The following is a 12,443-nucleotide window of genomic DNA, read 5'->3' as shown; positions in this document are numbered from 1 at the left end:
TTTCTTTGTTCATGATTTTTAATAGAAAACATGTTTAAAGGTTGGTCAGGAAAATAAATAATGGGAAAAATAACTGTACCTTAAAAAATTTTTCAATTCTCCCCCAAAATATAAACAAAAAAAAGACATACATGGGATCACAATGCATATACTCACATTAGCCCTCCAAACACACTTTTTATATAGAATTTATAAAGAGGAAAAATTACCCATTAATTATATGGCATGCATCAGCAGTGCACTGGTGGGCTTAACCTTGGTTTTGAGTTATGTGTATATACAGACAAATCTCTTCCTGAGTTGAGCTTCATCTTCAGTTGAGACTCAAACCATTTGCTTTCTTATTTTTGGCAAGACACTTGACCATGTGATAAGGCAACCTAACATTTCAACCTCCTTCCCTTCTCAGTGGCATGGCCCTCCTCTGTAACATCTCCAATGTGCCAGATACGAGGACAGGCTCTAAACTATGGTTCTGTAAAACTAGAGAATGGGTTTCTTTGTTCATTAGTCTGACAGCTACAGCACTGTCTTTTCATATATTTGGAGATCTTGAGGATTTCAGTTGAACAGATTCAAAATGGTCTTCTTTTTCCTATGGGGGGAAAATATAAAGACAAAAATCAACTCATTAAAATTACAGTGAGACCCAGAAGTAAGTTCTGAAATCAGGTCAATGAATGCACTAGCCACTCATAATTGGGATTTTACATTTAAAGGGGAGGGTAGTACATGTAAAACAGATAGCATGTCTACCCCAAAGACACACAATCCAAAATAGAAGCAAACACATGACTGTAATAGATACCAAAAGATACAGCTGTGATACTTATGAAGAAATTCACTGAGACCCTTAAGAAGGACATCTGATCTGAGTGCTGAAATAGATGACTTATCCATGTAAACTGTAGCTAGTAAACTAAATATTCTCAAGATAACATAGGGTAAATAATAAGAAAAAGGAGAGCAGAAATAAAGAGAACACAATTAAAACATAAGATCATTTGGGTCACTGATAAGTTTTAGGAAAATCTTTGGGGATCATGTTTACTAAAGATATTAAAAATAAGTCATCTCAGATAATAAATCAAAATTTTAATGCAAGTATATCATTGATGGAATTTGTTTTATAATGCATTCAAAATGTAATCTATTAAGATAAATTATTCTTCTTTAATGGGGAGAAAAGGAGGTAGCGAAATTTCTCCCAATGTTTTCATTGTTAGACAAAGCTTTCCAAAGGCTTCTAGAATGGAGTGGAGGGACTATGCTGTTGAGGAGAATAAAGATGAAAAGAATTAGGATTATTTTAAAAGTAAAATAAATATGAAACCAATCAGTCCTGGGTGCACATGGATATGTGTATAAAACAGAGAAGTGAAAAGAGAAAATAACAGGAAAAAGATTCTGAGTATCTGTCAAGAAGAATCAGGTTGCTTTTGTGTCTTCTCCCATTTGAGCAGAGAAGTCCAAGACTTCAGATCAACTTTAGGGCTACATGGTCAGGATTACAGGAAAAAAAAAAAATCACAGTGCGAACCAGCACATCCCATTTCCCTGCCTCTGCCCAGGCGACAGACCCTGGGAGAGCAGCCTGCAGACTGCAGCACCCTGACCCACTGGTTCTAGCAGAATCTACCTCAGGTCTCACAAATCCCAGGCTTAATTTTGTAGGAATAACCACTGATAATCCAAATATTTCTTAAACATCCATATGTTACAGGAACATGGACTAGACTTTATGGAATACAAAATGCCTGCCCTCAAGGATCTCACCATGTATTACAGGAAAGAGCATTTGACATCAGCCATGAACTAGAAGGGAATGCTGTGGCCTTGTTTGAAAAGATTTGATTCAACCTGTTCCTCCAGAAGGGGAGGCAGAGACCTGTTTGTTATCCTCAAGGTAATGTTTCAAGTAAAAAATTGGAAGCCCTCTATACAGTCATGTTTGCTTCACAGGGCTTTCATCACCATGCCCTCTCTATTCACAGGGGATTTTGCTCCTATAACTAATATGGTGGGATATATATACGCATATGTGTATGTGTGTGTGGTTAACATCACTAATTAACTGGAATCTCCTGATGGCAGGAAATCTATCACTTTTTAATTCCCATAAAATGACCCAAGACCTCACATGTCATTGGCTGTCAATCAATGATTGTGAAAAAGTACTGAAACACTAGTATGTAGAAAGAAAAAATTCTGAATTGGAACTCAGAAGATGCAGTTTCTAATTCCTAGCTCACCCTCTCTTGGACAAAGTGAACCTCTCTAGGTTTCAGTTTACTCACGCATTAAATAAAGATGCATACAAAATGATCTTTTTAAGCTCTAAATTCAAGAATCCAAAGAAAATTCAACTTCTCCCAGAAGTTTCTCCTTAGCTTGTCACTACCCACCTACCTGCATACTTTTCTCTTCTGCTGTGCTCCAAGAGACCCTACTCAATATTTCTGCCATATAACAAAAATAATAAAACACCTAGGAATAAACCTACCTAAGGAGGGAAAAAGACCTGTACTCAGAAAACTATAATATACTGATGAAAGAAATCAAAGACAACACAAACAGCTGGAGAGATTACACCATGTTCTTAGATTGGAAGAATCAGTATTATGAAAATTACTATACTACCCAAAGCAATCTACAGATTCAATGAAATCCCTGTCAAATTATCAATGGCATTTTTCTTAGAAATAGAACAAAAAAATTTATAATTTGTAAGGAAATAAAAAGATCATGAATAGCCAAAGCAATCCTGAGAAAGAAAAACAGAGCTGGAGAAATCAACCTCCCTGACTTCAAATTATATGGTAAAGCTACAGTAACCAAGACATGATGGTACTGGCACCAAACAGAAACATAGATCAATGGAACAGGATATAAATCCTAGAGATAAACCCGAACACCTGTGGTGACCTAATCTATGACAAGGGAGGCAAGAATACACGATGGAGAAAACACAGTCTTCTTCAATAAGTGGTTCTGGGAAAACTGGACAGCTTCATGTAAAAAAATGAAATTAGAACACTTCCTAAAATCATACACAAAAATAAACTAAAAATGGCTTAAAGACCTAAATGTAAGGCCAGACACTATACAACTCTTAGAAAAAATATAGCCAGAACACTCTTTGGCATAAATCACAGCAGGATCTTTTATGACCCACCTCCTAAAGGAATGAAAATAGAAATAAACAAATGGAACCTAATCAAACTTAAAATCTTTTCCACAGCAAAAGAAACCATAAACAAGACAAAGGCAACTCTCAGAATGGAAGAAATTATCTGCAAATGAAGTAACTGACAAGGGATTAATCTCCAAAATATACAAAAAGCACCTGTAGCTCAATATAAAAAAAAAAAAAATACCCAATCAAAAAATGGGTGGCAGACCTAAGCGGCCAAAGAAGAAATGGCCTTACAGATGGCCAGGAAGCACATGAGAAGATGTTCAACCTCACTAATTATTAGAGAAACACAAATCAAAACCACAATGAGGTGGTATTACCTCACAGTGGTCAGAATGGCCATCATCAAAAAAATCTATGAACAATAAAGGCTAGAGAGGGTGTGGAGAAAAGGGAGCCCTCTTGCACTGTTGGTGGAAATGTAAACTGATATAGCCACTATGGAGAAGAGTACCATGGTTCCTTAAAAATTTAAAAACAGAGCATATGACCCAGCAATCCCATTCCTGGGTGTATAACTGGAGAAAACCATAATTCCAAAAGATACATGCACCTCAATGTTCACTGCACACTATAAACAATAACCAGGACAGGGAAGCAAACTAAATGTCCATCAACAGAGGAATCAATAAAGATGTAGTGTAATAACCTATATACAATAGGTTATTATTCAGCCGTAAAAAGGAACAAAAATGTGCCATTCACAGAGACATGGATGGACCTACAGACTGTCATCCATGAGTGAGGTAAGTCAGAAAAAATAATATTGTATATTAATCCATAAATGTGGAATCTAGAAAAATGGTACAGATGAACCTACATGCAAAGCAGAAATGCAGGCACAGATGTAGAGAACAAACATGAGCACCATGGCGGGGAAGAGGGGGAAGCATGAACTGGGAGACTGGGATTGCCATATATAAACACTATTATGTATAAAGTAGATAACTAATGACAACAAACTACACAGCACGGGGAACTCTACTCAATGCTCCATGGTAACCTAAATGGCAAGGAAATTCAAAATAGAGGGGATATATGTATACATGTAATGACTCACTTTGTTAGCTCAGCAGAAACTAACACAACACTGTAAAGCTGCTACACTCCAATTTAAAAAAAAAGACTTCTACTGTAGCCCACGTGGACAAAGGTAGAAAGCACACTAGCTCTCCCTAAGTGTTTTAAAAGCCCTTGACCTTCCTGGATTTGAATGTTCACAGGCACAGAACTCCGGTAGATGAGTAGAAATAAGGTGGAACTTCAGCTACTGAAATGAGACAAACTGATTTGTGGCAGTGGAGGATCAACAGTGCAGTCTGATAACGAGGTACCTGGGAAGGAGTTACCTTACACCCTGAGAGATGCAAAAGTTTTTGCTTTTCAAAGTTACCCTGTCACCTCCCTATGAAGGAAAATGTTCCACTCTCAAATTGTTCCAAGTGCCTTAGATTTAACAGTCTACTGTCTACCAAACCCACCAGATGCTCTCACCACTATTTGCTTGCCATTCCCCCTTAAACTTAATGAAAAGTATCAGAAATAGCTGGTATGGTGCCAACTTCTGCCCCAAAATAACAACAATTGACATGTCCATTCCCATCACTCAATCATTCCATGGAGTGGACAAATACCACCCAGTCTGTGGCATGGGCAAACAGAAAAAGCTGGACTAACAGCCCTCAGGCAGTCTCTCCAAAGACAAAGAAGAGACACAGCTGTCAGAGGTGAATCAGAAACACTAAGGTTTATAAGACAGCAAGAAGGTCGCAGGCACTATCAACCAGTGCTGCCTAGCTAAAGAGATTCCACTTGGTGTCCCTAACAATCATAAATAAATACTTTCTTTCCACAGGCACCAAGTGTACCTACAGGACTATATGTTTTGTAAGAACCAGACATTAACTTCTCTCCTAGAAACAGCATAGCTTGTACCCTAGGAGTGGTCCTAAGTGGTAATAATTTAACTGTTTATGAAAACATCCTCCATAGATCAGGTAGCTCTTAGACAACTGCAAGGGTCTTTTCAAAATCAGACTACTCTTGGATAATCAGAGTAGATTCCTGGAGGGAAAACTGACTTGTTATTCACACTCACTCTATGGGTAGCTATTAAATTTAAAAAAAAAAAAAATGTATGAAATCATGCCATTTGCAGCAACATGGATGGAACTAGAGGCTAATTACTAAATGAAGTCAGTCATAAAGAAAAAGACACCATATGATTATCACTGATATGCAGAATCTAAAATATGACACAAATGAACTTATCTACGAAACAGAAATAGGCTCAGACATAGAGAACAAACTTGCGGTTGCCAAGGATGAGGGGCAGGAGGAGAAGGCAAGATTAGGAATTTGGGATTAGCAGATGCAAACTGCTAATGAGGTTTGGATTTTGTTGGGAGACAACTCTCCATGGTTCTTTGGCATTTCTGCATATCTTATGAATACAACACTGATTTCCCTTTGTTCTAGACTACCTTTTCAAAGGTCTTTATATGGAAAGCGACCTTTGAAGATGTTATTCCTTCCAGAGGAAAGGGCAAGCTCACACACAGTCTTGAAAACAAGTGTTTCCCTCTGGAGCAATGAATGGGGATGCTAACTGTCCAGCACAATAACAATAATATCTCTCTTTGGAACAAAGGCAGAGATGCTTGCTGCCCATTCTAAAAGATTTAGGTTCCCAAGTTCATTATAGGTTCCAAGAGTCATCTGTAGGAAGTGAGGATTTGAAACTGGGATAAATGCTGAGGTTTTGGCTAGTGCTTCTGTTATGACCATTTAAACTGTCCTTTGTCTCTGATCAGAAATTCTATGTCTTCTAAAGTATCCATGAAATCATAGCAGGCTCACTTGTTAGCTTATAAGTAGGGTAAATTCTCAGCTCTTGACAATCACTGTACATTCACTGTCCCTTAGCAATAGTACCCTCCATAAACTAGCATAATAAGCAAAATCAAATAGACATTAATATAAGGAGAATAGGACTTATTCATTTTTTTAAAATGATCCCCTATGATATATTTATGTACCTAAATTAGGAAATGATTACTAAAACACTAGCAATAAACGTAATCTTTGCCATATGCCCTGCCTGCTGAAAATCCTTTGAAATGCAGTTTCTTTCATGTGTCATTCTATTTTCAAACTTGCAAAAGTAAAGTGGCATGTTTTATCCTTTAAGTCAATGGTGAAGAATGTCAATAAAATGTGTTTACAAATAATATGTAAGGCTTCATGTTATCTGTTTGGATATAGTAATCATTCCAAAGCTGATGAATATGATACTATCTGATAAGGTAATATCTCAACATTTTATATAACTTTTATTTTCTCTAAATGAAACAATCTTGTTCTAAAACAAGATATATAAATAAACATTGGATCATTTATTTACCTAAAATTTTTGTTTTTGTAATACTATTAATACATTATCTTTATACAAATTCAAATATTACAAAACAGTATTACTTCAAAGACAAAAGATGCCCATTAGTTAAAAACTCTCAAAATGCAGCTACCATTAGTAGTTTCCTGTTCAAATACTAATATAAATGTACATTTAACACAAATGTGATAGTCTATGTGTTGCTCTCGCTTCACTGACCCTGGACCTACTGACATATCAGACAGACAGACATCTCCTCTTTAAACAGCTGCAGGACTGCACAGCATCCCACTACTTTGATATATGGAAATTTAACTACTTCCTGATGGTGTTAAAAGTTGCTTCTACTTGGTTAACCAACAAAACAATACTGCAGTGATTATTCTTGTATTTACATCTATCTGTATTTCCAAAAGTATTTCTATCAGATAAATACCCACAGAGATACAGATATGTTGAATGACAGAATTGGCAAGAATGTTACTGTTAGGTTAATATGGCCTCTTACTCATACACACACAGTATTACCAGGTTAAGACTCCGCTGTTACCTTTGTTGCCAAGGATTTGAGTTTCCCCAGTAGGGACTGTTTATTGGAATATACAACTTCCTCTTCATTATCTTCTCCTTCCATGATAGCACAGCTGTCTGCAGCTGGGAACTCTTTTGAGTTCGTAGTCATTACTAATTTGGAATATTTGTACTCCAGTCTAAGTAGTGGTAAATATATAAATAGATAAAGAGGCTGTTTAATATAAATTAATACTTATTTGGGGTGGTCATACACCAGCTAACTGTCTTGGAGTATAGTTGCTTCACCAACAGATTTCCTTCACCCATCACCATAACACTATAGGTTCTCATTAATCTACCATCTATATACCAATCTTTTTCAGAATTTAGAGAGTCAGTACAATATAGTTAATTCTATTACACTTATTTTACATCACTTAAAGTGGCCAATTATGACAAACTTTTGAAAAACAGAGAAAATTAGAGGTATGAATAAATTTTCATCATTTACAAATATTTGGGAACTAATTTAATATGCTACTTTTCAAAGTTTAGTTCATAAGATGAGAACATTAAATATATACAAGTGATTTGGTCTTTACTATTTCTTTCACTCATTGCTTTCTATTTCCCACCTCAGATTATAACTGTCCTTAGATAATACAAAAAAGAACTTTCACAGCCCCACTGACAGGCAAATCATTTTTAAAAAGCCTAATCATATAATGTATCAATATATAATTGGTAGTTAGACTCAATACTCAACTTCAGATTCTTGAAGTCCTGAAGTAAATAAAAGTGATACTTGCCTACATGCTTAGTCTGTTTCTTTGCAAGCATTTGCCCACAAGAAACTGAAAAAAGAATGATGGGGCAAGAAGGCAGCATGATGTCATGAAAATAAAATAGACACACAGAGAAAATTTGCCTTTCGCTCTGAGCTCTGCTCTCATCTACCTGAGTAGCCTGGAGCCTCTGTTCTCTATCTTATAAAAACAGTGAGTCCAATGCAATTATCTCTAATGTTCTCTGGTCTTTCTGTTATCAGAATAACAACCATTCCATTTGCCTTCTTAAAAACCTTTCCCATAACTCTTTCAACTAGGAAAAATTTCTTGTGGCTCTGGGAGAAATTGTTGAGTATGGTGATTAAGCCTAAATTTTCACAACAAAAGAGATTCCTCAGTCTTATTTGGAGGTTACTTACTTCTGATTCTTTTTCCAGAAGTAGCAAGTTAGAGCCACCAGCAAAACGGCTGTAAAAGCTCCCACGCCTGCTCCCACTTTTAGCCAAAAGTCAACTGTTTCACAGGTTGACAGCTTTTTCTCAGGCAAAGAAATTCCTTTAATGCACCACTTAGGCTCATTCCACACATATAAAGTTTCCTTTCAAAACACAAAAAGGACATAGAAATTAGATCTTGCTAACTGCTTATTGACAGTAGGCAGAGAGGATTATTCAGCTTTCATCTAAGCTGAAGCTCCATGAAGAGAGGAAAGAGATATAGAAGAGAGAGAATAAGGAAATGATGAATGAAAATGCAACAAGACCATGAATTGTCAGATCAGAAGGTTTGCTTCATTATAAGGAGGTTGAACAAAAATGACTCCCTGTGGATCTATCATTTGAGCTATTTTCTTCAAATATGTGATGAGCCCTGACTTAATCATGTTTTTAAATGAAAGCTTGGGATTTTTAATATAACTAACTGGGATGGGTTTTGCCCACTCATCACATAGGTCCATTTCCCCAAAAAGCCTCTCCCCTGAATAGCAGAACAGATCCTGGAGCCAGACATATAGGCAGAGCATGACTGGCAGACTTTGGTGACTGGTGTGGGGTAGACATGCAGACTGCACCCCCTTCCCCAGGCCAAAATAAGGAGCAAGTTACTCTGGGTTATTGCTACCCAGCTGAGGGACTTACTCTCTTCCTCCCAAAGTACATGACGATTTTGCTAGAGCAATGTTTTCAAACTGCTCCCTGCAATCAACTAGTAAATGGTAAAATAAAAACAATGGGTCTCAACCAGCAATTTCTTAAATAAACAGATCAAATAAGAGATCAGAGACAAAAATCAGAATCCAGGCATGGTTCCTTATATATTTCAACATATACAATGACCAGTAGCAATTTGCATGATGATTATGTCCAGTAACATTAAATGACATGAGGTATTACATTCTTTACTCAGTATGCCTCCTTAAATTTTCTGGTGAATGATGGTCACTTTATCTACACGCTAACAGAAGCATAACACCATAATGTTTAATTTCACACACTCACACACTTTCACAGTTAGTCTTGAAGTAAATGATGTGTAGGAGAATCCTATTTACTTTGAGGAAAAGTTTCAACAAAGTTTTGGTTGAGAACTTTTAGAAAGGATGTTAGTAATTGAAAAAAATTTTAGTGTAACACTTCATTAAACTTAGTGTAAATAAATTATTTGTAAAATGGCTCATATAATTTTTATAAGAAAAGTGAGGAATGAGGAGGCATGAACAAGGTTGAACTGCTCCCTCTCTACATGTAAATAATGACAATAAAGAGATAAGTGTTAACTCCAGTCAGCAAACACTGATTTCAACTGAAGGGTGTTCCAACAAGAGGAAAAAAAAAGGCTGTGAAAGAGTGTATATGGTTGTACCACATAAGCTACACCCAACGCAAATGGCAAGCATTAATGTCCAATGATGGTCTTATAAACGAGCCATTAAAACTTCAGAATTAAAAAGACACATACTTGTAAACCCAGAGATTTTAACTTCTCAATAAGCTCCTCACATTGTTAATGAAAAATAAAGTCAAGCTACTGAAAGAATTTCTAGTCATTCTGTAACTTGATCATTCTATAAATTTCTTAGTCATTCTATTAATTACAAAGCTTTATCTCTACATTAGGGGCTTCCCTTGTGGCTCAGCTGGTAAAGAATCTGCCTGCTACAGGAGACCCGGGTTCGATCCCTGGGTTGGGAAGATCCCCTGGAGAAGGGAAAGGCAACCCACTCCAGTATTCTGGCCTGGAGAACTCCAGGGACTATATAGTCCATGGGGTCACAAAGAGTCGGACACGACTGAGTGAATTTTACTTTCACTTTCACATACCTAAATTAAGTCATGTCCTTGGCAAACAAGAAAATGGCTGATAGAGCAGCTGAAAAATTTATTCTTGCAGCATGTAAGGATATTTTGTGAACGGGGTGAGATAAATTTTAAAACTACCTACCAGTAATAACACACTATCTCATCAAATCTCTACCACTATATAACATTTAGAAGTAATGCTTAATACGTACTTAGAACCTGGTATGGATTTTTGAGATTCAATTTGATAAGAGCACTTTATCACAAGTCATGCAGCTCTTTTAGTTTATATCAGCTGTTTGTGGAGGAACATTAGTGTGTAAATTTAACTTCATGTGCGTCTGGACTATACATCTTTATAAAATTAGAAAAACATATTCTCAGTCAATATCAAGTGAAAAACTATAAAGAATGGAGCAGACAATATAATAGAAACACAGTAGAATTATTTAAAAATTAAAAGATACCCATCTCAATATTTTACTTTTTTTTTCAATAGCAAAAGGCTTTGGCATCCAAAGAAATCCATCCTTGTTCACTGACATAATGGAAGATGCAGGGAACGTTGTCATGTATATTGAAGATGCAGGGAACGTTGTCATGTATATTGAAAACTCACCAAAGAACAGACTTTTCAAAATATAATCAGAGATTGGCAGTAAACATACTCACTTACTGCATCAAACCCATTTGTCTGCTACTGTAATGAATACCCTGAAGAAGGACATTTCATTTTTTTCTACTTGAAACTCCCTCTCATTTGGCAAATATTTTCAAATTTGACATCTAAACATAATAGAAAGGCATATTTAACTGATTTTAATATTTCTCAAAATAAATTTGGAACTATAGGGGGAGTTACACACCTCAACATATCAAACACAACAAGTGTTCTAAAAGGTATTATTCTTAAAACAAAACCAAATATTTAAAAAGCATCACCTCACAAATATCTGTTTCAATCATTCTTATAAGATGTTGAACAGAGGTTTTTTTAATGAAGATAGTTTGAATGAGATAAAATCAGAGAAATAGTTGCCTCCCCATTGTCTCAAACTTCTAATCACTACCTTCCAGAAGAGAAATATTAAATACTGAAGAATGTTTGGATAAAAGGTCATTTAGCTTCTCAAAACTCCTGAATTAAACTTGGTGGCCAAAGAGGGAACACAGCTTTCATTTTTCATTTACTCTTAAAAAAAATAATTATAAGGTAGGAAGTTTATCGTAATTCTAGAGAAAAGATAAAGATTAATTTCCACTGTGAAGCATAAAAATGTATCATTATGAGGATTAAAAAGAAACCATTTTTTGTGAAGTTGAAATTTTCATCTTTGACCCACTTACAAAGGTTAAAAAGAAACTGGCTCAGCCATGCCTAAGATATTTGAGCAGTGTGGCTCTGTTGCTCTGTGCCGGTGTGAGCTATCAACAAGTAAGCACACTTACTGAATTAAGTATTTCCTAATTTTTGGTTTAGTGTTATCTATTTGGAGATGTCTCCATTTTGTATTAAAGTACTAATGAAACATATTTTGTGCTGTTATGCCTATGCTCTATTAGCATAAAATATTAACATAAGTATTGTTTCATAAAACAATTTTGTTTTTAGGCATATCTCTATGTTTCTGAGTTTGTGTCTATTTCCTAGGCTTGATGTATCATGTATTTCTTACTACAAGTTCACTGTCATTCAAGAATGGAAAATACCAGTTTAGAGAATAGTTCTCAATGTTGTTTTTTTTTTCTTTTTTCCTTAGAGGTGGAAACTACTGCTTCCAAATGTGCTGAGTGTATGGGATTGGGTGGGGGCATTCAGATTTCTTCTCTCACTTGGACCCTCCAACCTGACAGCTACAAGCTCTTTAAGAGTTTCCTGGATAGAACAGCTCCCCTCTCTGGTCACCTTACACAGTGAGAACCCTAGCATGCTCCATGCTGACCTGAAAGCCAGTTCTATCCCATCTACCTGGTGTGCTGTGTTCTCTGCTGAATCACTTAGTATCGTCCTGCTCTTGCCACCCCACGGACTACAGCCCGCAGGCTCCTCTGTCTGTGGGGATTCTCCAGGCAAGAATACTGGAATGGGTTGCCATGCCCTCCAATCCCACTGGAATCTCTGATCCTCTGATGTCCATTTTCAAATAGGGTCCCCACCACATGAATCCCCTCATCTGTGCTTCTTTAGTGTAATTTCAATGGAATTTAGAGAGGGTGAAGTAGTAAGTAAGTTATTTTGAAAGAGGAAAAGT

At 36.3% G+C, this 12,443-nt stretch overlaps 1 protein-coding gene across 2 annotated transcripts in view; it reads right to left on the bottom strand.

Moving 5' to 3' along the window:
* Window positions 1–12,443, bottom strand: part of ELAPOR2 (endosome-lysosome associated apoptosis and autophagy regulator family member 2) — a 216,534-nt gene continuing 204,091 nt past the window's right edge. For both annotated transcript variants that reach the window (XM_043873321.1, XM_043873322.1), the window contains 3 exons: window positions 8,311–8,489; window positions 7,141–7,300; window positions 1–595 (listed from right to left, as the gene is read on the bottom strand). In XM_043873321.1, the coding sequence (XP_043729256.1) occupies window positions 536–595; window positions 7,141–7,300; window positions 8,311–8,489 (399 nt within the window). In that variant the 3' untranslated portion in view covers window positions 1–535. The remainder of the gene's footprint in view (window positions 596–7,140; window positions 7,301–8,310; window positions 8,490–12,443) is intronic.

The sequence above is a fragment of the Cervus elaphus genome, chromosome 18 (assembly GCF_910594005.1).
Source record: "Cervus elaphus chromosome 18, mCerEla1.1, whole genome shotgun sequence".
NCBI classification, from domain to species: domain Eukaryota; kingdom Metazoa; phylum Chordata; class Mammalia; order Artiodactyla; family Cervidae; genus Cervus; species Cervus elaphus.
This window is presented reverse-complemented; position numbering and strand designations above follow the sequence as displayed.